The sequence below is a fragment of the Anastrepha ludens genome, chromosome 4 (genome assembly GCF_028408465.1).
Source record: "Anastrepha ludens isolate Willacy chromosome 4, idAnaLude1.1, whole genome shotgun sequence".
Lineage (NCBI taxonomy): Eukaryota > Metazoa > Arthropoda > Insecta > Diptera > Tephritidae > Anastrepha > Anastrepha ludens.
In genome coordinates, this window is record NC_071500.1 from 115,763,345 (window position 1) to 115,789,119 (window position 25,775).

Consider the following 25,775-nt stretch of genomic DNA (forward strand, 5'->3'; position numbering starts at 1 on the left):
ATGCATATGTAAGTGTGTACGTATGTATGTTCAGAATGTATGATTCTTAAACATCGTATACACGCGCTTTTCTCAAATTTTCTTTAAATATACGCAACGAAGAGTGTTTTCACTTTTAATAAATGTGGGCAGACATTACGAGATACCGACAATGACGGGATTTCTCTATGTAAGCATAAGAATTAATAATGTGGTGCCTTTATAAATTTATAACATTGAAGAAAATGCTGTGAATTTTTTTCTCACAAATTTTGTGGGAATATTTTTTTTACAAATTATTTAAATTTTTTATTTCGAGTAAAGTTTGCGTTAATGGCACTTTTACAATGTTCCAACCACTTTTGTTACATTCTTTTTAATACATAGTAATACAATTTGGAAAGTGTAGTACGCTGAACGAATAGTAATCGCTATTATTGGTATCCCTAATGTATATGTATGTATAATATATAATTTCAAGGTAGAAGTCATGGCGAAAATGTCCAAAATGCTCACCAAGCAAAGCAAAATACTCATATCGAAAGTGTCAGCAAATATGTCATAGACGCAAATATTTTGTAGATCATTTAATGCAGACAAAAAGATGAGTGTGGGAGTTTGGGCGTATGTAAAACGCCTTGAAATCGGTCAAACGAGGTAAAAACTGTGAAAGGCAAAGAATTAATCGATTTCATCAAACAATTTGACGGGGAAATTATTACAAAACAATAACAACATGTGCCCGAATACGCACGTTTTTTATGTAGGAAAGGATCGCCGATCGCTGCTTGAAGCAAATAATTGTACTTATCTGCCTGCACTACTATTTCTGCGCCCTTAATATGAGCCAGTTTTAGTATTGCTGTGAAAAAAGTGAGTAAAAGTGAGTCTGTGTTAGTAACTGAAATATTTTAAATGTCAATTTTCGGCATCGCTTGCGATCTATCAAAAAAGTCAGAAAAAGTGAAAAGCAAAATGAGCTAATAAGAATTCTTTGTATATCTCATTTGTGTTCTTGTGCATCATTTGGCATACATGCAGACATATATAAGTATGTATGAAATACTAAAATTCTATTAACGTATCACTTAAGCTCTTATTCATTCATACATATATACGTATGTATCACAAAAAATCGAAAACAAAATTTGATTGCGGTGTTTTTTTTTTTTTTATTGCGCGCTCAGTGAGTTTGTGTATATGTGCATACATACATACAGTTTTCGTACTGGTTTGTTTTTTACAAGATTTTTGGTTTTTCCTATATTGTTGCGCTGTCTGTAGCGTTACTTTCTAGCAAAAATCAAAAACAGGCGCGCAGACGACACGGGCTTTTTCACAAATCTTATTTTGGCTAGCACTTTTTTTTTCTCTTCTTTGGTGACAAAATTGAATAGAAGGTGCTGGTGGTATGCTCCAACTGCGTGCACACATGGCTCATAGGATGTTCTTTTAGCAAAACACACTCGCACATGCATACATAACTACATACATGCAATGTAAAAGAGCGAAACGCTATGAAAGGCAAACAGACTTTGTGAATAAAATTGGCTCACTTGGCTGGTTTTGCGAATGCAACAATTAACAAATTGTAAATGTTTCTTGCGTACTTCAACTGCACCATTTATAAGCAAATCGCGTTGATAATACACTCGTAAATATATACACACACGTGTAAATTCACATACATGCATGCATAATTACATTGTTGTAAACGTAGATATGCCAACATTTCGTTGAAGCGAAAAATACCTTTAATTCATAAATGCATACGGGCACATACACACGTAATATACATACATACGTATATATGTTCAATACTCAAACGACTATGAATATGCTTTCATGCCTTTTGCAATTTTCTTTTTTTTTTTTTTTTAAATTATTGCATTTAACCCTTTACCGCATATGACCCCATTATATGGTGTTGCAGCTTTGATTCAATTTTATTCCCAAATTAACTATCATAAAATACTTCAAGCTATTTTAATCCAAAAAGATATATGTATTTCGCAATAATAAATGGAAAAATTTCTATAATATTATGATATTTCGAAATAACCTCACTTTTGTTCAAGTGGGCGAACAAGTAGAATAGCAGTACGAGTGATTCATTTTCCAAAAACGCTAACAGAGTGAAACGTAAGAACTTTTTGACAAAAAATAATAATTTCATGGAGTCGATACACTCATCTTTCTCAACGGATAATAATTTTTACGCTTTTCTTAAAACTGGTTTTTATATATGGCTCCGAAAGAAAAAATAACCAAAATTTTTTCATTATACTTCTTCTTGATAATCAGATTAAGCTATTTCAATTTTTTTTTTTTTTTTTGCAACGCTTTATTAATTCATGCAGTAAAGGGTTAAAGTCAGAATTACTGTGTAAAAATGTATGATATTATGAGTGTCTGCTTGGCTTTCAAGTTTTGGACCAATTGTTTTAAAATGTTCCAACTTTTTTTTCAAGGTGCGTCCGAAAGTTCACTGTCTCTTGCTCAACTTTCAATATTTTGCTATAAAAATTTAGAAAAATGTTTCTCAATTATCGCATTATTTAATAACTGATTAAACTAACATCTAAATCGCCCAAAAATATTCTTAAAATATGCCTCTTTTGAATTAAGCTTACCCCTGCCCACTTAATGTGAACCTCTAAAACGTTTTCGATTCTTCTTTTTGGCTATAACCAAAATTGCTAAAAAAAAATGGGCGTTATATTAATAAATTTGTCAAGTTTTGATTTACCGGCACATGAGCAGCCTGAGTCATGTGTACATTTGGCTGACTATTCATGGGGGAATTCATTCAGGCGGCCTCCATGGCCGAATGGGTTAGTGCGTGACTGCCATTCGGAAGTGCACAGGTTCGAGTTTCGGTACATGAAATCGCAATAACGGACTCCCACAAGTTGTCACAGCAAATTCAACTGTGTCCAGCCCTTCTTACTAAAATAGTATAATGATCCCCTCAAACAAAGAAGGATAGTTGTTGATAAAGTGTTCTTTCCATTTTATACCTAAAAAAATTTCAATCAAGTTAAAGAAAAAGAGTCCAGCCTAACCAAATCAGAGAAGGCCTAACCGAGAGAGCACTCAAATCAGAGCGGTGGAGGTCATGCACTAAAAGTCGCAAACAACATTCACTGTGATAAAAGCTCCAATTATTTTCTTGTTTATCTCCAGTTAGGGTGCGACCAGAGTGAACGCTGAAAGCCGAGCCGAGATTGTCAGTGCGATAAAGATTGTCAGTGCGATAAAACTGATTACATACAAGTCAATACAAATAAGCTTGTGTATAACACAGTGAGCGCCGACAAGAGCAGAGAGCAAAGCCGATGAGTGCGAGAAAACAGTTTCAAAGCGTTTTGCTCGCTTTTTTGGATTGTTGATGTTTACTTTTTAGAGTGCAGTTGTGTTTTTAACACACTTTTATTAGGTCGGGTTGTATGTATGTATGTATGTATGTAACGGAATCTTTGAGCTTAATTTTCACTGGCTTCTAAAAATCTGATCGACTTGAAATTTTGCACACCTATCAAGGACCGATGACAATGCAATAATTTGATAAAAGTTTTCCATTATCCTTATTAGGATTGCCAGGATTAATATTTTCTTTTTTTATCTGTGGGCAAAAAGTAAGGTGAATTTGGTTGTAAAATGAAAAATCTTTATTTATTCTTGTAAATCAATTTCATCCCCTTCAAAATAATCCCCTCTCGATAAAATACACCTATGCCAACGATTTTTCCAATCCCCGAAACATGCCAAATAGTCCATTTCCGGTATAGCCATCAGCACCTTCTTCTATTCAGCTTCTATCTCCTCAATCGACTCGAAATGCGTTCCCCGGAGTGGCCTCTTGAGTTTTGGGAATAGCCAGAAGTCACACGGAGCCAAATCAGGCGAATACGGTGGTTGCGGAACGATATGCGTGGAATTTTTGGCGAAATGGTCACGAATAACGAGTGCAGTGTGAGACGGTGCATTATCATGATGCAAAAAGCAAGAGTATATTGTTGAAATTTAGCTGGATATTTTCTTAAATCATTATATAAATGATGAAATTCACAAAATTCATTCCTTTTTAGTGTAATTGGATGTTTTCCAAACTCTTTTGTGTTAATAATTGCCTTAATCACAAAATACTCGTCATCAGATGAATCCATTACCGTGTACAGCAATTTTATAAACACAAATGAACAACAAAATTAAATGACATAAGAGCAAAACACATGGAATAAACAGAATTTCAGCGCTGATTCTCGCATTCACTGTGTTATATACAAATTTTCTTCTCGCATGAAAATAAGCGTCAATAAGCTCGGCTCGGCTCCGCTCGGCATCAGCGTTCACTCTGGTCGCACCCTTAGAATCCAAATTTTACCTTTTCTAGTTTAAACGATCGCTGGTCAAACTAAAATTTAGAGAACGTTGAATGGCTTACTTTGAGAAAGGTTTTGCAAAACTGGTTTTAGGTCGACAATCGCGTCACTGAATCAACTGCCGATTATGCCAACGGAAGAACTTATGGCATCTCATTCAGGTTCGAAGGTGATAATGATTCAAGTGGAGTTAATTTTTAGAAATAACTGCATCGAACTTTTCATATTCAATTAGTGCTTTAATTCTTCCTTCAAAGTAGAATTTTTGTTATCCTGAAAAGAATAAATGACTCGTTGTACGTAAATATGCCATAAAATGCCAAATACGTATTTGTGATTTGAAAATCTTTAGCACGCAACAGTCTCTTGTGTAAATTTTACCAAAAAATCGCTTCATTTTGTGTGAAAAATGGGATGCATAATATTTTTTTGTATGTGATTATTTTTCAATGTTTTTTGGTTTTTTATACAACCGTTCCAAATTAAAGGCAACACGTTGCTGCAACATTGTCTTCGATTTCGCTCAAATTTCTTGCTCAAAGCGTCGAAAATCGATTTTAAAAACAATTTTGACTTTTTTTCATAGATGTTCTGGCAAAAATCGAAAAGGTCGGTAACAAAAGGCGCTAAGTCTTAATATAAGTCAAAATATTCTGATCCGATTTGCATAAGTGGAGTATCGTTTAAAAAATTTTAAGCCAGATAGTCAAATTATTTACATAATTTTTCCAAAAAAAAATGGAAAAAAAGGATTTACTTTTTAATTTTCAAAATTTCTTTCCATATTCATAAAATTGTGGAACTGAAAACTTGTTGAGTCTTTTATTTAATTGATCTTTTCTGACTAGCTACACCGAAAAAAAGCAGAAACTCCATTCATAACAGATGAAGTTTGGTTGGTACGTTTTGATGTGTTTGAGAAGTAATTTGATTTAAGAGAGGAGTGCGGGGGGGGGTTGAACAAAAAATCATTTCCGAGAAGGATTCTCAAGGACTTCAGAAGTTATTCTCTTACTTTTCCGTTTTTTTTACTTAAATTTGAATTTGTTGATGTTGTGTCAAATTGGCATTTTATTCAAGGGACGATGCGTGTTAGAAGCAGCAAAAGTGAATCAAAATTAGATCTATAGTCGTTTTTTTTTCTCTATCTAATATGCTCAGGTTATTTTGTCAAACAATAAAATACCAACAAAATCTTCTTTGGTTTTAACTTCTTAGGCCTTTGCCCTTTATTGAGTGAGTATTTGTCCATATGTATGTATGTAGTGTGTAGTTGTTAGCGCAGCATCACTTATTTTAACTAAGGGAAAGCATTAGTTGTCACAGCTACTACACCATCCCCTGCATTCGACTATTCTTCGTAATTACACTATTTATTTCTACATAAAAACAGCAAAATGTATTTATTGTTGAATATAACTTTATTAGTTTATTGTTATTGAATTTTGAGTTTTCTGTTCAAATGTTTGAGCAATTTTCTGTCACTTTTACGTAACACTCAAGCACGATGTTGTCATTTTATTTAATTAATATTCAAATCGAATAAAGCGATCGTTTATTTTATATGAGGACACTTCTTGAAACGATTCGAACTTTTTATTTGGCCACACATTCACAAAAAAAATCATTCCCAACACTATTGACACCTCCGCTCACAATTACTTTTATTTCTCACTTTATCCGCTTCACTGCTCAAAGGCACAGCTTTAAAAATATCGACGCGACGTTTAACTGCAAACTAAAATTTTAAAACTGTTTTAGAACAACATCTGCATTTTCGAAAATTCCATTTTTCGAATTTGTCTCGTAGCAGCAAATACTCGCATTAGAGGAAAAGTCCACAGAAAGCATTGCGAGAGAGAAAAAGCACAGATACGTAATCATCCATATACACATGCATATATGTACATATATATAGGTATGTGCGTACGTGTGTAGGTGCTTCGTGCAAATTTTCAGTAGATCAGCCGTTTTAGCTAAATTTTCGAAGTGAAGAACTAGACAAAAGTTCCTCCTCTACGATCGCCAATATTCGCTTCTCTCTATAGAGGATTGTCTCACGCGATCGCCGTTTTTTTTGGCACATGTAGCGCGAAGCAGACCTGGCAGCGCATGAGCTGAGTGGGCTGGGAGGCGTGCAGGTGGTTTGGCATGCAGATGGTGGCTGTGTGGCAGTGTATCAGCAGGGCATACAGATCGATTTTTGGATATTTTCTAATAAATTTGAATATTGGAAAAATGGCTTTAATCTATTTTTACTTGCCGCTGTCATTTATTTTCTGGCACAAAAAAAAAACTACCACATTGAGATCTCGATAAATTTTGAAACTATTTTAATTTTCATTTATTAGAATCTACACATACTAGTACATGTATTGTATCGAAGATTTCAACAAAGCATTGATCAAACTGGATTGAAGGCCACTTAACCCTTTACTACATGATTTAGTGAAGCGTTGGCAAAGAAAATTGTTTCACTGTGGAAATAGCTTTATTTGATTAGCAAGAAGAGATATTAAAAGAAAAATAAGGTAAGAGTTTTATATTTAGATTTTTTTTTTTTATTTCGGATCCATATATAAAAACTGGTTTTAAGTATAGAGAACAGTTGAAAAGCGCAGAAATTATTAGCCGTCGAGAAAGATTTTTTTTTGTCAAAAAGTACTTACGTTTTAATCCAATATAGTTTTTTGAATCACTCGCGCTGCAATGCTGCTTTTTCACCACTTGCACAAAAATGAGGTTATTTTGAAATGTCATAAAATCATAGCCATTTTTTTCCGTTTATTATTGACAAATATACATTTTTTTGGATCAAAATAGCTTGAAGTATTTTATAATACTTAATTAGGAAATAAAATTGAATCAAAACTGCAGTACCATAGATGGGCTCACATGCGGTAAAGGGTTAATTTAACTAATTTTATTCTGAGTGTATTAGTTTTTCAAATTAGTATAAACATTTTATAGGTGGGCTTCTTAAAAGAGACGAGTCGATGTTGATAGGCTCTGGCGGGCATGTTTTTTGGGGGCCGCCTGTCAAATCTGTTGTTCATTATTCCGTCACAGCTACCAAATCACCAAATGACAAGTTACTCGATTGAAAATTTATTATGAACAATTTCGGGGTGTGGGTATATCCCGCGGAGCTGACATTTTTTGGCCACTAAGATTATGTGATTTGTCGCAGTTAGGCTCTTCCTTGTGACTTTTCTGAAATCACCAGATCTCAGATCAATTTTAAACGATCAAGCCGTCAACATAACTTAAATTCAGCAGAGTCATTGAAAATTTAACGATGTCATATTCCATATAGGTACAATGGCGTACTTGGGCCTTTTTATCAAATATAATAACTCACACACAGCTTGTTTTATAGCATTTCAATCAGCCCTCAATGAAAAGCCCTGTATATAAAATTTCTCCAGAAGATATTTTTCAATTATGCCTTGCCAGTTCGTGCGAATGCGCATCTTTCTGTGCTGCTAAATTTCAAAAAACTACCAAAAATTATTGCGGCGATACATAAAATAAAAAATTACGAAAATGTATAAAATCACATGCATATTTGTTTATTAAGCTTCAATGAATGAAAGCCGATTAATATCAACGGAAGTTATTTGAATGGTTCTAGAAACTGTAAACAAAACTCACGCATTCCATATTTTTTATTCAAAGACCATAAATGTGCGAAAAATGATCAAAGCGATATTAGAAAATAGAATTATTTAATTGCGATTGTGCTAATAATTTGAGAAACCACAAGTTTTTTTAATTTTTTATTATAATTATTTTTATATTTACAAATATGTTTAAATACTTCTTTGAATTCATTAGCCGACAAGCGCCCGCCGCCGGAACGTTAGTTTGACACGTCTATATGTACATAGATAATAAAGGCATATCTGCAAGCAGACTATGATTAAAACAGCAAAGTGGGCTCGTCATTACATGGAGATGTGTATGAGTACATTGGCAATTCCACAGTCAGTTATATTGAATAAAAAATAATTACGAAAACTATATTTGTATCTTACATTTGTATTAGCCTTTGCGAAAGTATGCCTATGTATGCGTACAATGGAGTAAAGTATCGTAAAAGGTGTTTTTTAATCCTAGTATCAACTTCTCAAAATTCGTCCCGGCAAATCTCATGACTGTTCCACTATACACTTATGACGTAATTTGGCAAAGTCGCTGTGTCTTAAATCAAAAATAAAAGAAAAATATACATACAAATATACCTTACACCAGAGCGATTTCACAGACATGCGAATCATGTGACATCAGGTGCTCCCTATTAAGCGCACGGGTACGGTATAAACGTAGGTATAAACGCGTTTATATTCGAAAAAATAAACTCGTTATTTAAAACATCATACCAATAACGTAATGAAAAAATTAGATAGAAGAAATAATCAGCCAAAGCAACATTTTTTTGGTGATGTGCTTTTTCGAATAGTTTGAAAAAGAGATGTTTTTAATGACGTCTTACTTGGCATATGTAGGAGCATATGTACGTTTTGCTTTGGCAGAGAACAACAACAATTTTCAAGAATAGCAGAGCAAAATCACTTTCCCTTTCTGTTTGACCAAAAGGAAGAGCATTTTTTGCGCTCTAACAAGTGGCGTGAAATTTTACAATAGATGTATGAGTGTGTGTTTGAGCAGTTTTAGAGTGATTTTCACAACACAGCAGGAGGCCTTAAACTGCATTACTCACCTCCAAAATTGGCGCTTGATTATTCAGAGGCACTAACGGCTTTTCCGGTATGGGGCGTGATGCCAAATAATAGGCCGTCGCAGCAGCGAGACCAGTCAAGGTGACAACGCCGGCCGTCCCACCGAAGTAATACAAATATCCATCGATTTCATCCACTGGAATAATTCAAAATGTTATTTAAAGAAAGTCAAAAGCAATAGTTTTAAATCTTATTGAAAACTTCAAATATAACCGTAAAAAATGTTAACCTGAATTAACCTGAATTTTGCTGAAATTTTCATTCAGCATAATATTGTAATTGCACAAAGGATAAATGTAGCAAAAATAAAGGCCTGCTTTAATGCAGCTTAATTAATAGATCTGGTCAAATCACACTATGCACAAAAAATACTTCGAAAAGACTCGAAAACTGTCAATAAATGTAACAGTGCAGCTGGCAGCTCTCACTGATATTGCAACCTCTTCAAGGTCAGTCTTATGTGGGTTCTAGGCCATAGAGACATTGAAGGAAATTGCAAGGCCGTTGAGCTAGCCAGAAAGTGTACTAATCGTCCACTTGCAAATTAAGGATAAAAAATAATATTCTCCAAGAAGCCAAAAGATCATAGAGCGAAGAAAACACTTGTGTTACAACCAGGCTAATTTAGCCGCAAATAGATAAAAAAAAATATCAGTAGAATTGCTCAACCTCACAAAGAGAGCATCTCGAAGGTCGTGGCCTGTGTTACTGGACATTGGCTGATAGGTAAGCACTGTCATAAATAGAGACGAACAAGAGGAAGAAACAGGAGAATACGTCCTCTGTAATTGTTCAGCCTTAGCTAGGAGTAAAGCAAGGTTGTTAGGAAAATATCCGGTGTTGGGATAAACCTATTCTACTCTTCATAGGAGTGCCTAATTTTTCCAATGATAAATAAACACTGAGGTTCCCGTGGTCCAGTGGCACCGGAACGGCCCTACATGGCCTAAGTCAGCTGCCTATTAAAAACCTAACCAACTCTGACAGAGTTATTGATGTGTGCGCTCCCTTCATGTTATAAATTTTCTATTATATGTGTACTTGCGCATTAGTTTGGCCCAAAAAAGAAATGTTTTTCTTGACGCTACCCCAGAAATTTGTTCTATAGTCCTTTTTTAATTTTTATTATTTAATGTTCATTCTTTGAAAGTTACTATTGAATTCTCATGAGAAAAATTCACTTTTCCGTATATTTTTAATCTGAATTGACAAATCTCCGAAACTTCAACCCCATGCTGTATAAAACAAACTATTTAAACTATTATTTATCGCCACTCCAAAATAAATTTACAATTTTCTTTAAATAAAATATTAAAATATTTATCTCGTGTTATGTTTAATTTTTTTTATTTTTATCCTATGCTTCATTAAAAAAATTATTTAAACTATTCCTTACAGGGAACCCGAAAACACCCCTAAAATAGTTTTTTAATTTTAAAAATTAAAATATTTATCCCGTTTTTTTTTAATAAAAGAAGAGTATAATTTTTGTTTTTTAATTTTTATCCCATGCTTTATTACAAAAAAAATATTTGCACTATTCCTTATCGGGGTTCCAGGACATAGGAACATAGAGGGAAATGAAATTGCTGATGAGCTTGCCTGAAGGGGACTGAATTTGCCTCAGAGACCTCCCGGTCATCGGCATCCCCCTGAGTGTTGCACAAATTATTTCCCAGGAAATTGCAAAAAAAATGGAGCTCCATTTCTTAATGTGCTATTTCGAAAACCCTTTGGCCCCAGTATAATAGACGGAGGACTTAGAAACGCCATTCAATTTCCAAACTATAAAGCAGTGTTTACCGGTGCGGAAAAGCTAGGTTTATCATTTAAACCCCATTGCAGGAGCTGTGGGGACCTTTCAGAGAAGCAGACTGTTGAGCACTTTCTCTGTAAATGTCCGGGTTTGGCAGTCAGACTGGCACTTCAACCATTTCACCTACCTACCTATTCATTATCGGTATCCCAAAAACCACCCAAAAAATATGTCTTTTAATTTTAAAAATTAAAAAATTAAAATATTTATCCCGTTTTTTTTTAGTAAAACACGAGTATAACTTTTTTTATACGAAAAAAGTTGGAGGCAGCATCAAGAAAATATTTTTTATCGATCCTACTGTACATTAGAGCGTCTCGCCCAACAGGCAAAAAACAAAGTCGCCCTCATATGAAGTGTTTTTGAAAAACATTTAAAAAAAAAATTGTTTTTTTCTGGCAACCCTAGATGTCGCCCAATTGCATTTTTCTTCATATCTTCGGCATTTATTGTCGGATTTTAAAGTGTGATACACCAATTTGTTTGTCTCAAGGGCTGGCTTTTTCCTAAAAAAGCTCATTGATCACAGGTGCTCCGTTGTGGTACCTACCCACCATATCTCAGTTGCTACCAACCTAATGTACCGATCTAATAACAAATTAAAGGCCGTAAAAAACCGTAAATCTTTTGCGAAAAAAGTACTTCAATTAATTCAGTAGAACTCGATATAAAACCAATTTCGTTTTTAGTTGAAAGCCATACATCAGGTGCCTTATTTTCTTTATACATTTTTCGGCATGCTCCACCTAATTTTTTATAAATTAACTGGACTATTGTTTATCTACTTTTTTCTGTTTTATGTTTTGCCCTTGACATCATAATCAATTGTCATTTTACTTGGTGAGTGTTAAAAACTCCAAAAACTTTAAAAATGCGTTTTGTTGATTGTGATTTAAAAAACCAACTGCCAACTAAATGCGATATTATTAATTTCGGGTTATATCTTCGTCATAGAAGTGATCGGCGTAGAAAGTTGGGAGTTTATAAGCAAGAAATTTTAAGGAAAGTGCGTCTTTTGTGGCAACGTGCAGGTATTCCAATTTTATCTAACAGTGTCACGCGTAGAAAATTAGATAGTGTTGTGAATAAGTACTATAACGTAGTGAAACATCCATCGAAATACGATGAAAACAAGTGGAATACGTAGAATTGAAAAAAATAATTTATGTAACTGAACAGCCTGCAATAAAATTCCAGATGATACTAAAACTTGTTTCATCGATCAGTGTGGTCGACGATTAATGACTCTTGATAATGTAGATGTGAGGTCGACGAACGACATACAACAAATGACGACAGTTTGTTCATCAAACACTATACGTAGCGACGTTTACTCTATTGAGTACTTACCAGACAGCGAAGAAGAACAGGAATTTGAGAAAATGTGAGCGGAACGAAAAAAATATATATATCAATTGAGGATATTTCCTTGCGTAATTTTTGTTCGGCTTTGGACCGCAGCGACACCTCTGTTCGTTCGGTGCATTGCTTCCGACTATGCTGATAAAAGATTTGAGAATTTCAATTGCTGCAAAAGCCAAACAGGAGGAATCAGCAGAATCACTTGCACAAATTAATGAGTTGTTTGATGGACTTATCATCGACAAAAACAAAGTATTAGGGAACGTGTGAAGTTCCGCAAAGAAGCATTAGCGGCAGCCAAATGTGATGACTCTGTAAAGTGTATCTCATTCGATGGCAAAAAAGAGAAAATTTTAAAAAGAGTAACAGAGGGAAATGTGATCCGGAATGTTGTGTTAAATGAAGAACATATCACCATCGTAAAAGAGCCCGGTTCGAAATTTCTTGGCTATGCCACGCCCACTGAAAGTTCCGCAACTGGAATTCAGAGGAGCATCGTGAGATATTTAGAACAACAACATATAAGTACGGATGACTTGGTTGCCATTTGTTGTGATGGAACTCCTACCAACACTGGCTACAAAGGCGGCGTAGTTGCAAAAATGGAATATCATCTACAGAGACCGTTGCAATGGTTTGTGTGTCTTTTTCATTTTAACGAATTGCCTTTTAATGCACTATTGAGATCCTTGCTTGGAAGAAAGAAAGGTCCTGGAGTATGGCCGGGAAATATCGGAGCTTACACTCAAAACTGTATGCTTTATTCTGTAAGTTTATACAACCTCTGTTTTTAACTCTCTTTGACTTGTCTGTGTTGTCTCAAAACCAAATTTGACAAGGTATTACGGAAAATCGTTCCAACACTCATCACCTCTTTGACTTGTTTCGTATAAGACTATAATTAAAATTACACTGTTATAGTTTTTTGACTTTTTTGTCCGCAGACGGACGATAGGTCATTTCTATATCATATCAGTGCGCTTAATTCATTGGTGTTATTTGTTTTGCAAAGTTAGGTCAAACAAAATATGTTTTCCTTATAAGCATGGAGGCGCCTCAATATTCGCAAAGGAAACACTTATTATTATTCTCTTACTTTGCAGACCGGTTAAAGCCATTGAATTCATCGTATCGAAATGATATAGAAATGATCCATACCACGTCTGTTGGATTTTTCAACTATAGTTTAACAGTGTGATCAATATATTTTCTAACTTGTTTTGTTTTGTTAGGTTAAAAAAAATTTCCAACGCATTCCAATGGGTGAGATGCCAGATAATATTGAGGACTTCAATATTCGGGGCGACCAATTATATTTATATCGTATGGTCCGGGCTGTTCATACATGAGCATGAGCTCAATGAACTTTCTTGAGAAAAACCTCCTCTTTGAGACAAAAAAATTGATGTCTCACACTTTAAAATTCGACAATAAATGCCGAAAATTTGAAGAATAATGTAATTGGGCGACATCTAGGGTTGCCAGAAAACAAAAATTTGTTGTTTAATGTTTTTCAAAAACACTTCATATGAGGGGGGTACGGCCGACTTTTTTTTGCTGATACGCTCTACTGTACATACTTATGCGTGCTATCGATTTTACGTATATTGCCTTACTTTCCAAATAATATTTTTTAGTTTTAATTTTAAATTGAATTTTAAAAACTTATATTGATGTGTATACTTACGCAAGTATGAGAAGTTGCTCACTATAAAGTGATTAAAGTACGCTAAAATGGATTTTTCCGGCGTCATCACTGACATCTTAAGATTCTACGAATATCCTTTTATTGCCTTGCTGCGGTTGATATTTTGTATGTTACTCTTGTTGTTGAAATTTATTGTCGAAATACTTTAAAATAACATAATTTGTTTGGAATCGAGTATTGGAAAGAGCTTTTTATACTTTCAATTAGTATTTTGGTAATTAAGCACTGGCAACACCTTCAGTTCATTCGAAATTCTACTTAATTTTATAATTTCGCTTATGTATGTTTATGAATGTAGTTTACTCGTTTCTTTTGTTATTAAAAGAAGAACGTAATTGTCGATTCTGAAAAAAGAAATATTTACTTAAGTTCCATCCACCAATAAGATTTTTCATTATGCGTTTATATGATCTACAAATACTTATACATATCCACATACAATAAACGAGTTTGCTGGAAATATCTGCATATTTATTCTTTTACAATATAGTTTCGCTCATTTCATCGTTCAAATCTCTGATTGTCACTAAAGACTTTTAGTAATTTACACTTCGGAGACGGCAATAAACTGCAGGGTATCGCAGTAATAGTCCAAAGATCAAGGCGGACACTAGAAATTGGAGCAGAAGTTCATCGTAGGCTTATCGAAGTTGCATGCGCCACAATGCTTGTCAGCGCCAGCAGCTGTCTAGTTCACAAGTATGAAATATGACTGACGTACGACGTCGTTTGCAAATATTATAAATGATAAATTTCGCGCCTCCTTGTACAACCGTTATTTACTTGAACAGTTAATATTGATTGTGAAAAAATTATGGCATAAAAAAATATATCCATTTTTCTAATTAAAATGAGAAATTTTAAACAAATAACTTATCTTTGCATCGTTGCACATTTCAAAAACAATAGCAATGGTAAAAATATATTATTTATATATGCAAAAGTTGCTTATTTGTATGAGTTCATATATCTGCCCTTTTGCACACATTTACATTCATGTACATTAAGGAGATCTGTGGAAATGAAATAAATTAAATAAAATTTGTGAAAATTTGCGATATATTGGAAGGGGTCTTTCAACATATGGAAGAATTGAGATCCTTTTAGGCTTCACTATTTTTATTTAAAATACATCTCTTACCAATTAAATGTGAAATATTGCATCATTTAAATGTCCGCCATGAACACGTTTACAGGTATAATCTGCCAAACAGTCGCTTCATGAATGCCTCATTATTGAGCACGTCAAGATATCGATGTTGAAGGTTATTCAGCAACATTTTGCGCTACAGCAGCACTATTCTCAACAGGACGTTCCGTTTTTGGTCTGCCAGTACTTTTTCTACCCTCGACAGAGTCAGTTTCTTGAAAGTTGTTCACCAACCATTGAACTGTCAACTCATTCTGACGATTTCTTCCACCAAAAAAATACGACTTTTGCGATAAGTTGTTGTTGTTGTTCTATCAGCTTACTAAACCTTGTCAGTGCGGTGTAGTCTTATGTAACGGTAGGCCCAGAAAACATGCTGTTTCGACGGATTGGGTCCAAAGGGAAAGGGGTGTTAGATGAGTAGATTTGATAAGGCATAGAAATAGGTTGTTAGTGTCGAGCGGTGTGCCTTCTCATGCTGGACATACATATATTGCGTATGCCTGGATCGATTATTGATAAGTTGGAGTTTAACCTACTACAATGTCCAGAGGGTAATTGAGTCAAAATTAAGCGGATCTCGCGAGGCGGCTGAAGCTCTGCAATAGGTGGTGGTTGTACTTCGATAACGGCACTCGTGGGTCGGAAGATTAGGAACATAGTAAGGTCTCCCGATGAATGTCGTTTAGTGTCTGTCTGTAGACTGGCCGGGCAATAGTTGTAGTTGTGTTTTGTCCTGGATCTCAACAAAGATCGACCATTTTCATAATAAGTTTCAATAATTTTAACGCGTTGTTTCAGCGCTTACATCTGTCTACGTAACAAAGAAAAGTACAGTCCAGGAATTATTCACTACTGAGACCTAGGCGTCACTTTTGAAATACCCTTTATAGCTATAAAATACTCGTATATATGCAACTTCTTTTACCACGAATTTGTCTTAAATTAAATTATTTTTATTTAATATTTAAAAATTGTTTTTATGGCTTTACCATTATTTGAAATTTGATTCCGCGCTTTCCGGTGTCGTCTGCAACGCTGCTAGTAAATTTTTATTAATGACTTCAATAGACTCAAAACGTGTACACTGGAGCGGTATTTTCGATTTTGGACGGGATCTTTTAAATGTGGTGACTGACAGCGGATATTTATGGAGTTCTTTTTACATTGAATTTAAATTCAATTTGAAAGTGAGTTTTTTCTCACAAACCCTCCTGAATGTGTAATGAAAATATGTTAGGAAGTTACTTATTTCTGATATTTCACCTTTAACGTCGCATAAATATGTGATTAATCAAAACCATGACGCTGAAAAGTGCTATAGAACGGAAGCTTCAAAATGTAATAAATATTTTACACACAAGATTTTCGAAAGCTCTAAAGCTTAATTTGGATGCTCAATGCCCTTAGATGAACCACAAGAAAATAAAATTATTTAAGAAGAAAGAAATTAAAATATTTTCTAAATATAATTAATGTAATTTTCAAGAGCTTGTATAAATACAAATTATTATTTTTGAGCTAATATCTTCCATGGTATGGACTATGTTTATCTGAATAGTTTAAAAAATTTCTAACCTCACTAAAAACCTACCACCCCAATGCGCATCCATCTCCGCAGCCATGCACATATTATCGATTGCCGCAAATCTTTAATCTCTTTGCCGCCAGGCAGCCCAATGGTGGCCTTTTGACCTCCTTTGCACGCATGCATCCGCAAGGAAGTATCCGCGTAAACATACCCACACATACAATTTATGAGCATTAAATTAATGTATAGGTACTCCTACAAATAACTCCACATGCCTACACGCATACATATGCACATGTATGTAGTACTTAATACGAATAAATATAATATTTGCATGACTTTACCATTGTAGAAATAGTGAATATTCATCCAATCATAACCCCATAAACTGCTGCTCTTGCCCAAGAACTACCACCAAATAAGTAAAAAAAAATTGTTAGTGACTTTTGTAAGACACTTTCAACATATCACCCCTTCACTACGCTATAATGACAGTAGATTGACATGAAAATCCACATACCTGTAAACAGCCGCATGATACACATACATACGTACACATATACACTTAATGTATATACATATGTAGAGCAAATAGCGTACGCCTTTGACTTAATAAATGCGTACAAAATGTATTTTTCCACACCTGTGCGTTTTATTCGAAAACTTTCTATACAGTTAAAGAATTTAAAATGTAAATGTCACGCCAGAGAATGATGGCACCTGTTCTTAGGCCAGTCGCCAGAATGTCGGCATATGGGATGTCTTTTACAGTCAATTAACGACACACTTAGGTCACGAATACTAAATTCTGTTAAATACTGGTCAGCATGATATATACACACATACATATGTACGCAAGTTGGCTGTTATTATTACAGGTCCATATTAAAAGGCGACCTCTAACGTGGTCTATTGTGCTTGTCCTTTCGCATTATATGAGAAGGTTCTTGATAAATGTAAGTTGATGGCCATTTAAAGGTCAAGCGTGCACAGAGACCGCGTCCCGTGTTCCATCGTCTGGCAAATAAAAACCCCACACTTGTGTCTGAGAGATTCACTTTACTGATACCTAGTGAAGATTTGTATCTACTCTCCGCCTTCTTAGGGATTCAATTTGGTACATTATTTGATAAACTGTTCTGTCTGTCGTTTGTACTGGGCCTTTCATTACAATCTGTTAAACCTTTTAACTTACCAAACGCAAGTGACCTAACTTGCATGTGTTATGATAAACCCAGAGAAAGGGTCAGGAATATAATATATGTATATAGCAGGAGGAGCTCGGCCAAACACCCAAAAAGGGTGTAATAGCCAATTATATATGTAAATATTTATAACCACATTTTGCCACATACGAAGTGCGTTCAAAAAGTATCGCGAATTTTGTTTTTTTTCCAAAATGATTTATTTATTCATTAATATCAATTTTGTCCCCTTCAAAGTAATCCCCATGAGATATTATGCACTTGTGCCAACGTTTTTTCCAATCTTCGAAGCACTTCAAAAAATCATTTTTTTATCTTGTTCAGCTCCTCCTTCGATGCCGTCTTTATCTCGTCAATAGTAGCGTAGCGTCGTCCTTTCATTGGCCTTTTCAGTCTCGGGAACAAGAAAAAGTCACAGGGGCCAGATCTGGGGAATACGGTGGCTGTGGCATCATTAGTGTGTTGTTTTTGGCCAAAAAGTCGCGCACAAGCAACGATGTGTGAGCAGGGGCGTTATTGTGAACCAATTTTTGTTCTTCCACAAATCCGGGCGTTTCTGGCGGATTGCTTCGCACAAATTGCGCATAACTTGCACGTAACATTACTTATTGACCGTTTTACCGTATGGCAAGAGCTCTCGATGCACAACGACCCTGCAATCGAAGAAAACGGTAAGCAAAACTTTTACATTCGACCACACTTGGCGCGCTTTTTTCGGTCTTGATTCGTGCGGCAGCTTCCATTGAGATGATTGAGCTTTTGTTTCCACGTCATAACCATAAACCCACGATTCGTCACCAGTTATACCTCTGCACTGTGCGGCCGATTCCCGAAAAGCTGGCCAAAACTCAAAAAATTAAGTAATTGATTCAAAATTTCTTACTCGGGGGTTGTCGGGGTCGCTGATTACGAATTTGATCTTAAAATTTTAAAAATCCACCCCCTTCCACCCCTATTGGCCACCCCCTCACGTGAAATAGCGTATATTCTAGAACATAATCAAGATGCATGTAAATTTATATGTTTTCGGGGTCGCTGATTAGCAAGTGATAGCAGCTGAATCTTGTTTTATTCAGTAACCATTACTTTTTTGAGTAACCTTTAATAGGTTTCAAAGCAGCATATGACGGCGTTGTATTACTATACAGTTTGAAAACTCAAATTTTATAAAAAAAATTGCAAAAAATGTATCTACGTATTGCTGCAGCTAAAAATTTTGTGTCGAGGTATTGATATGTACTAAAGATTTCTCGTATTTTACTAACCTTCCGAAGATGATTCCATTTGGTTTTGTTCAATTTACTCCATTACAAAATCTTTCAAATGTGTACAACTTTCACTATTCATCGACAGTAATACGATGCTCAAACGAAGGCCACGTTGCGACTGAAAATACAGAGGATACTTAGGGTACAGGACGTTGCTATGAACGGTTTTCACTACTCAAGGCATTACTGTAGCCAACCCAAAGACAAAAAAACTCTATCTAGAAACTTTTTTTTTACCTTTTGGCCAGCTTTTTGGGAATCGGCCGCACTGTGCTCTGGAGCAAATTTGGGTCGTCGCGGACAGAGTCCAACATCTCATTAGCAGTGTTCATGCGCTGCTGCTTTTGGTCGAAATTGAGCAGTTTTGGTACGAAATTTGCGGCGACCCGCCAATCGATATGTCTAGGTCCTCAGCAACTTCTCTAATTTTCTTCACTTCATAAATTTTTTCGTCTGTTGTTGAAGTGCTCGGACGTCCGGCTTTCGGCGACGCTTTTCGTCGTTCACATCTTCTCGGCCTTCTGAGAACATTTTGTACCACCGATAAACGTTGCTTTGGTCCAAAGTAGCTTCTCCGTACGACTCAGTCAACATTCGGAATGCATCCGCGCACTTAATTTCGTTTTTCACATAAAATTTGATACAGGTTCTATTTCTCCATCTTTTTGAATTGGTAAAAATCGAAGACGATCCGAAACACGTGCAAGCAAAGCAGCTGTCAACAATTAACTGAACGTTCCAAATGGCCGAACTCGTTGGCATGAATGAGAGACATGAGTACCAACATGTCGCCACAAAAAAATCGAGATTCGAATATACTTAACCTGCGAAAATTCAAAATACGCGATACTTTTTGAACACACCTCGTACATAGTTCTGCTAGCTCATTGGCTTAATGGTCGTCATGACCTGGCACTCTATCTAATTTGTCATTAAGGGTCAATTAAGGTCCATTAAGGCGATCTTCCATCAGTTTCAGGTAATTATGTAAGGCAGAGCTTCTAAGGCTGCCTTACTGTCCAATATAATGTAAACAGATTAGTATGAAAGATATAAATCTCTAGTCTGGCTATGTATCCGAGCTTTTAAAATTCTTCAATTTTGTTTGTGTTTTGAAAATTTATCAAATTCAATGCAAAAACCCATCATTACTGCTACTTCAATGGAAAATTTTAAATTTCATAGTATTTAGCTTTCAAAATATGTTAGCATAGTTAAAAGCATTGAAGCGTAAACATTTAAATGTTAAATAACTTCTGATGGCGGCTGCAATGTGCCTTCGTTTTATTTGTGCTGTTTTATTGATTTGCGACACGTGGACTCGCCTGAATAGCTTCTGGTTCGTTATTCAATTAAAACACCACCACACACTCGGCATTTTTATTACTTGCACCTGTCCCTGCTTTTGAGCAAGTCCTGCACATCTATACATACATATTCGCTTCTAAGTTGGTCAATTAATTTATTTTGGAGTATCTATAATTATTTTTACAATAGGCATCGCAAAAACTTTATATTGTCTTCAAGTTCGTCTAGCGTCTCCGCATTTTTGGAGTATACAAATAATGGTTTACGGGCAGGTTATATAATTCGCTTCTGAGTGAATTTCATGCAATTGGCAAAAAATGTCAATGAAATTCACTCGAAAGGGAAGCACAGAACCTGCCCGATGGCCTCAGAAAATAGTTGAAATCCATTTTCCATTAAGTAAGCAGCTTTTTCACAAGGAGAAATAAAAAATTCCCAAAGTTTTTCGTTATATTTTGACGCAGAATTGACATAGCTATAATTATTCTTATGCAAATGATTCCAAGCAGTTTTCCGACTAATCTTCAATTCCTGGAAAATGGAAAAAGTGCTCACATGTCGATGCGACTCGACGATTTCCACCGTTTTACTGACGCATTCGATGCTATGCTCCGATCATAAAAGGCACATTTTTTTTAGGTTAACCGCAAAATGTTAAATATTTGTTTTGAAGCGCAATTCCACCTTTATTTAAATCACTCTTTATATTTCTAGCCTAACAATGAAAAATTGGGATTTGCGTTTTTTTTTCCAAAATATTCTCAAATTTTTGCTGCACTTTGCCCAGTTGCGTTTTTCAGGACGTTTCTTAAATTGTGTGGGGTCCAACGTGAATATACTTTTTTACAAAATCTTATTGATGCTCGTCCCACTAATGGCCAAGAATGCCTCAATCTTGCTCAATCATTTCCCGCAAACATCGATATTTTCTAGCAACAACAACTGATGTTGGACGACCTTCCAAGAATTCGTTGGTGAGCAAACTGCGACCACGAGAAAATTCCTTAAATCAAGTTTTCTTGTGCTAAAGGATGATGACTGCTCTCCATATAACGTCACGTCGAAAATTGTGTAAAGTATTCGCTCGAAGATGGATTTTCACCGCGATGAATTTTTCAAACCCTGTAAGCAACACTAATATGGCTGACACATCAAAACATCCTTTGTATGTTTTTGGTAAAATATGTCGAACTGTCGAATGGAAATGTTGGCTAGCGCCGGACAACAATACAAGCGCCCGAGACCAGAAATAAATTTGGCAAACTCTCATAGTATCAATCGTGAAATATGGTTCACCAAAGACATCGAGCGGAAAACATTGAGAACATTTTACATCACCAATATGTTGATGATTGCAAGAACTGCAAACAGGACCGGATCAACCAGCTCAAGACTGCTCTACCCTTTTCTCACTACTTAAAACACATTTTTTCTATCCTAAAGGTAATTATATTCTTAATTACGCTATATTTTATCAGGTGTTTCGAAACACTTATTTGTGATACAAAAACTGTGGGATTCCCAGAACGCTCTTTGTCCTGCGAACCTGTGTACTTGCCCTACTGCCAACCTTGTAAAAGTGACGTGCCCATGAGCAGATTAATACGTGTTACCAGTTCTTCTGGATTTCCAATATTGAAGCGATTGCCTTAAAAAACTGCTTTGCTTTTGCTTACCGTACCGTCGTCCGCTGCGTTGACGTGAAAATAGCCGCAAAAAAATTGGTAATTTGCAATATGACATTGTAATATGAAAAAAGAAATTAGTTTGCCATTGAGGACTCAACTCTTCAAATTACACTTGGATTCAATGAGACATTTTCAAATTTATCCCTAGCTTATACGGCGCCCCTAGGCAGTTGCATATACACTGCATTATGGATAATCCGGCCCTGGCTAAAAAGCACATAGTCGATCCCATTGAAGCGTGATTCTAAAGCGGTCACCACTACAACAGCTTATGAAACGTTCATTGATTCCACACCAACCAGTTACCGAGTTCTTTGAAATTGAGAATCGATTTCAAAAATCACTTACACCCGCGGCATTTTTGGCAAAATTTCAGACTTCCTGTCTCAGAAATATTAGGCAGCAAAAATGTTGATTCAAATTGCAACTGAACCTAAACTTTGACAGAAATAGAGACATTTTTTTGGATTTTTCTCGCGCGTATGCAGAGGTAAATAAAAAATGCATAGCTGTGGCCAGAGTAGAATTTCCATATTACTTCCACATGAACTAAATTTGCATTATATGACATTCACTTATATATAATATAAATACTATTACACATACACTGTGCTATTAAAATAAATCTCCACCCGCTGCTATGTCATTACATTTGGTTTTTCATACTTACTGCTGCAAGGTATTGTTAACGTTGGCTGTGGAAAATTATCGATTTTTCCACATTTTGTAACTATTAAAGCTTTTATTTGAATTGACTTCTGCCCAGAAACTTTTGTTTGTTTTTCTTTTTTTGTTTGTTGAATAAACCTGTTTCTTAATTTTCACAAAATAATAATGAAAAGTCTCCCAGTTTTTATGTCGCAGATCCGTTGCTCTTTGAGAAATGCCTTTATGTATGTAATTCGCAGTCTTAAAAGGCACGTGCGAGTCTTTTGCTGCCGCTAAATACACTTTTTATACTGCAGTGCAGTCTCACTGCAATATGACAGTGTGCAACAACAAAGAAATGCTTATGAAAAGTTCACAAACAGAGACAAACTAAACGCATTGATGGGGTCCTTATTAAAGCGGGCCACAAACACGCAACAAAGCTTAGCAATCGATTGAAGCTCGTTTGCCACACACTCTGGATCGGTTGACGATTTTCATTTCACTCTTTTCGCCGCCGAATAAGCATCGAACGTGGAAAGCAAACAATTGCCAAGAATGGTATTTATGTATTATGAATTTTGCCCGCTTCCGCTCAGGTATACACTTCGAAATCACACAAGAAATCGTCAACTTCGCCACATTCCAACCGATTGCAAGAAAAACTAAAATTTTTGTCAACTTTCAATCTGTCGCAAGAAACGCCACACACAGTCGATCTGTTGGAATTTCAACCGTTTATTATGATTTGTTGCGTGTTTGTGGCCCGCCTAATGTTGAAAAATCGTTATGCCGCTTATAACTTCTGCGTTGCTTACGCTTGGACAGATGTGATATTTTAGGCGCACTAACTATTCGAATCTTCTTAGTCTAAAAAGATATTCAAGGCAGGCAAATACATAAACTTGATATGCACACATACACACGCATCCACTATTTTCAACCGGAAAAGCACACAAAAAATCGATTGTAACAAACTGCCGGTCTTAGCGGTACAAAAAACGTCGGGTATACTTAAATGTCAGATTCGTACTAACCTCGACGGGCTTCGGGACAGCATAAAGTTAGCGATTATTGACAGCAGCAACGAGAAATGGCAGCGACCAGCGACTACCAGGGTTGGTTCAAGATAACCGAAGAAGCAGAGCACGAACAGATAGAAGTATAAATACATATACATACGTACATGCGAGATATGTAATGGACATGCATAAAAGTAGCAACTGCGTTACAATCAAAGTTGCAAAATAACGAAAAAAAAAAAACAATTTTTCTGCTGGCGATTTAATACAGTGAATTTAGCTTTTTTAATAATTGCGGATTATTATTACGCCATTAAATTTGAAATAAGAAATAAAGTACGCGACAAGGCATTTCATTGTTTTTACACATATTACACATATGCGTGCATTAGGGTGGTCATAATATATAGGATATTCCTTTTTGCGAGAAACCCCGGAACTGGAGTCCTAATATTATCCAGAAAAACTAATATAAATGAAATTTTAAGCCAATTGGAGAAGGTTTAGGGGTTGCGACTAGAGCCTCAAATTTGAAAAATGTTTTTTGGAAAGTTAAATTTTACCAACAAAATTTTTTTGCAAAATACCCTAATCAGGAAAAACTACTATAAGGGAAATTTTAAGCCAATTGGAGAAGATTTAGAGGCTGCGACTAGAGCCTCAAATTTGAAAAATGCTTTTTGGAAAGCCAAATTTTTGTTGGCAATTTTTGAAAAACATCCTGATCAGATTTTTTTTCTTATTTTATCTTTATTTTTATTATTATTATTATTCTTAAATTTTTTATTCTTATTTTAGCCCACCCTAGGGAAGCATTTGCATGCGGCTGTACTTATAGCGACGCTGATCTGAAACAGATCTGAAAACGTATAGATCTCACGCATTGACTGAAATGAAAGCGAAGAATAGCCGTAACTATTTTTTCCATTATTTGATCTAGAAAAGTACTAATTAGAAAAATACTAATTGTTCGCACTTCAGGCTCAAGTCGGAAGCTCTAAATTTAATCCGACTGGCTTAACATTTCATATTTAGTAGTGTTTTGGGTAACCTCAAATAGCGCCCACCCTAGTGCATGAACAATACGTATGTACATATGTATATAAATGTGCATGTTAAGCGGATGTGCGGGCATAAAATTGATATTTTGTAGGTTTTTTCAAACTTATTATACATCTCTGGTATATTTGCAAAACAATCATTATAACAGCTGACTGATATCTAAATTACCGCTTCTTGGGAAGAATGCAGCAGCAGCTTGGACTGAGTTACCATCGTTCCCTCGACAGTCGGTTCTACGTTATCGAAACGACCCGAATTTATATCCGGCCAAGGACTTCCACTCCAACAGAATTAACGGTGCATGTATGGGGAATGTTTATGCTGCTGCAACAACAACAACTGAGTTACCACCCTTCTATGACAGTTTCATGCTGCCTCCGAACGGTGGATATTTCGAGTTGGTTATGCTTTCTGAAAAACATTTTTCTAATAGCGGTTGCCCCTCGGCAGGCAATGGCAAACCTCCGAGTGTATTTCTGCCATAAAAAAGCTCCTCATACAAATATCTGCCGTTCGGAGTCGGCTTGAAACTGTAGGTCCCTCCATTTGTGGAACAACATCAAGACGCACACCACAAATAGGAGGAAAAGCTCAGCCAAACACCCAAAAAGGGTGTACGCGCCAACTATATATATATTAGGGCGGGTCGATTTAAAAATCGCTCTTTGCTCTGTAAAAATCGTATTCTAGGGATCAAAATAAGAAACTTTGCCCAAGGAACCATACCTCTAAAACGAATTCTGATGTCCCCCAATTTGGGTCGAACGAAAAATCCCACTTTGACCCATTTAGAGTGCTCCAATCGAGACCAAATGTATGACCCCTGGAACTCCCCTGGGGGGTTCCTCATACAATAATTTCAAAATATCACCATTTTTGGCCTTTACATGAGAAAAGAAAC

General features: G+C 35.7%; 1 protein-coding gene across 10 annotated transcripts in view; it reads right to left on the reverse strand.

Annotated features, from left to right (window-relative positions):
- LOC128860733 (long-chain-fatty-acid--CoA ligase 5) overlaps nucleotides 1–23,819 on the reverse strand; it is a 32,161-nt gene extending 8,342 nt beyond the window's left edge. For 2 of the 10 annotated variants that reach the window (XM_054098447.1, XM_054098440.1), the window contains exon 1: nucleotides 6,027–6,105. Coding sequence is in view for 4 of the 10 variants with exons in the window: in XM_054098437.1 (XP_053954412.1) it covers nucleotides 9,088–9,242; nucleotides 13,972–14,047 (231 nt within the window). In the remaining 6 variants the exon portion in view is untranslated. Of the gene's footprint in view, nucleotides 1–5,957; nucleotides 6,106–9,087; nucleotides 9,243–13,971; nucleotides 14,337–22,812; nucleotides 23,118–23,608 lie in introns of those variants that run through there. The other 8 variants (XM_054098446.1, XM_054098443.1, XM_054098437.1 and 5 more) reach the window with 7 other exon arrangements.
- Between the last annotated feature and the right edge of the window lie 1,956 nt (nucleotides 23,820–25,775).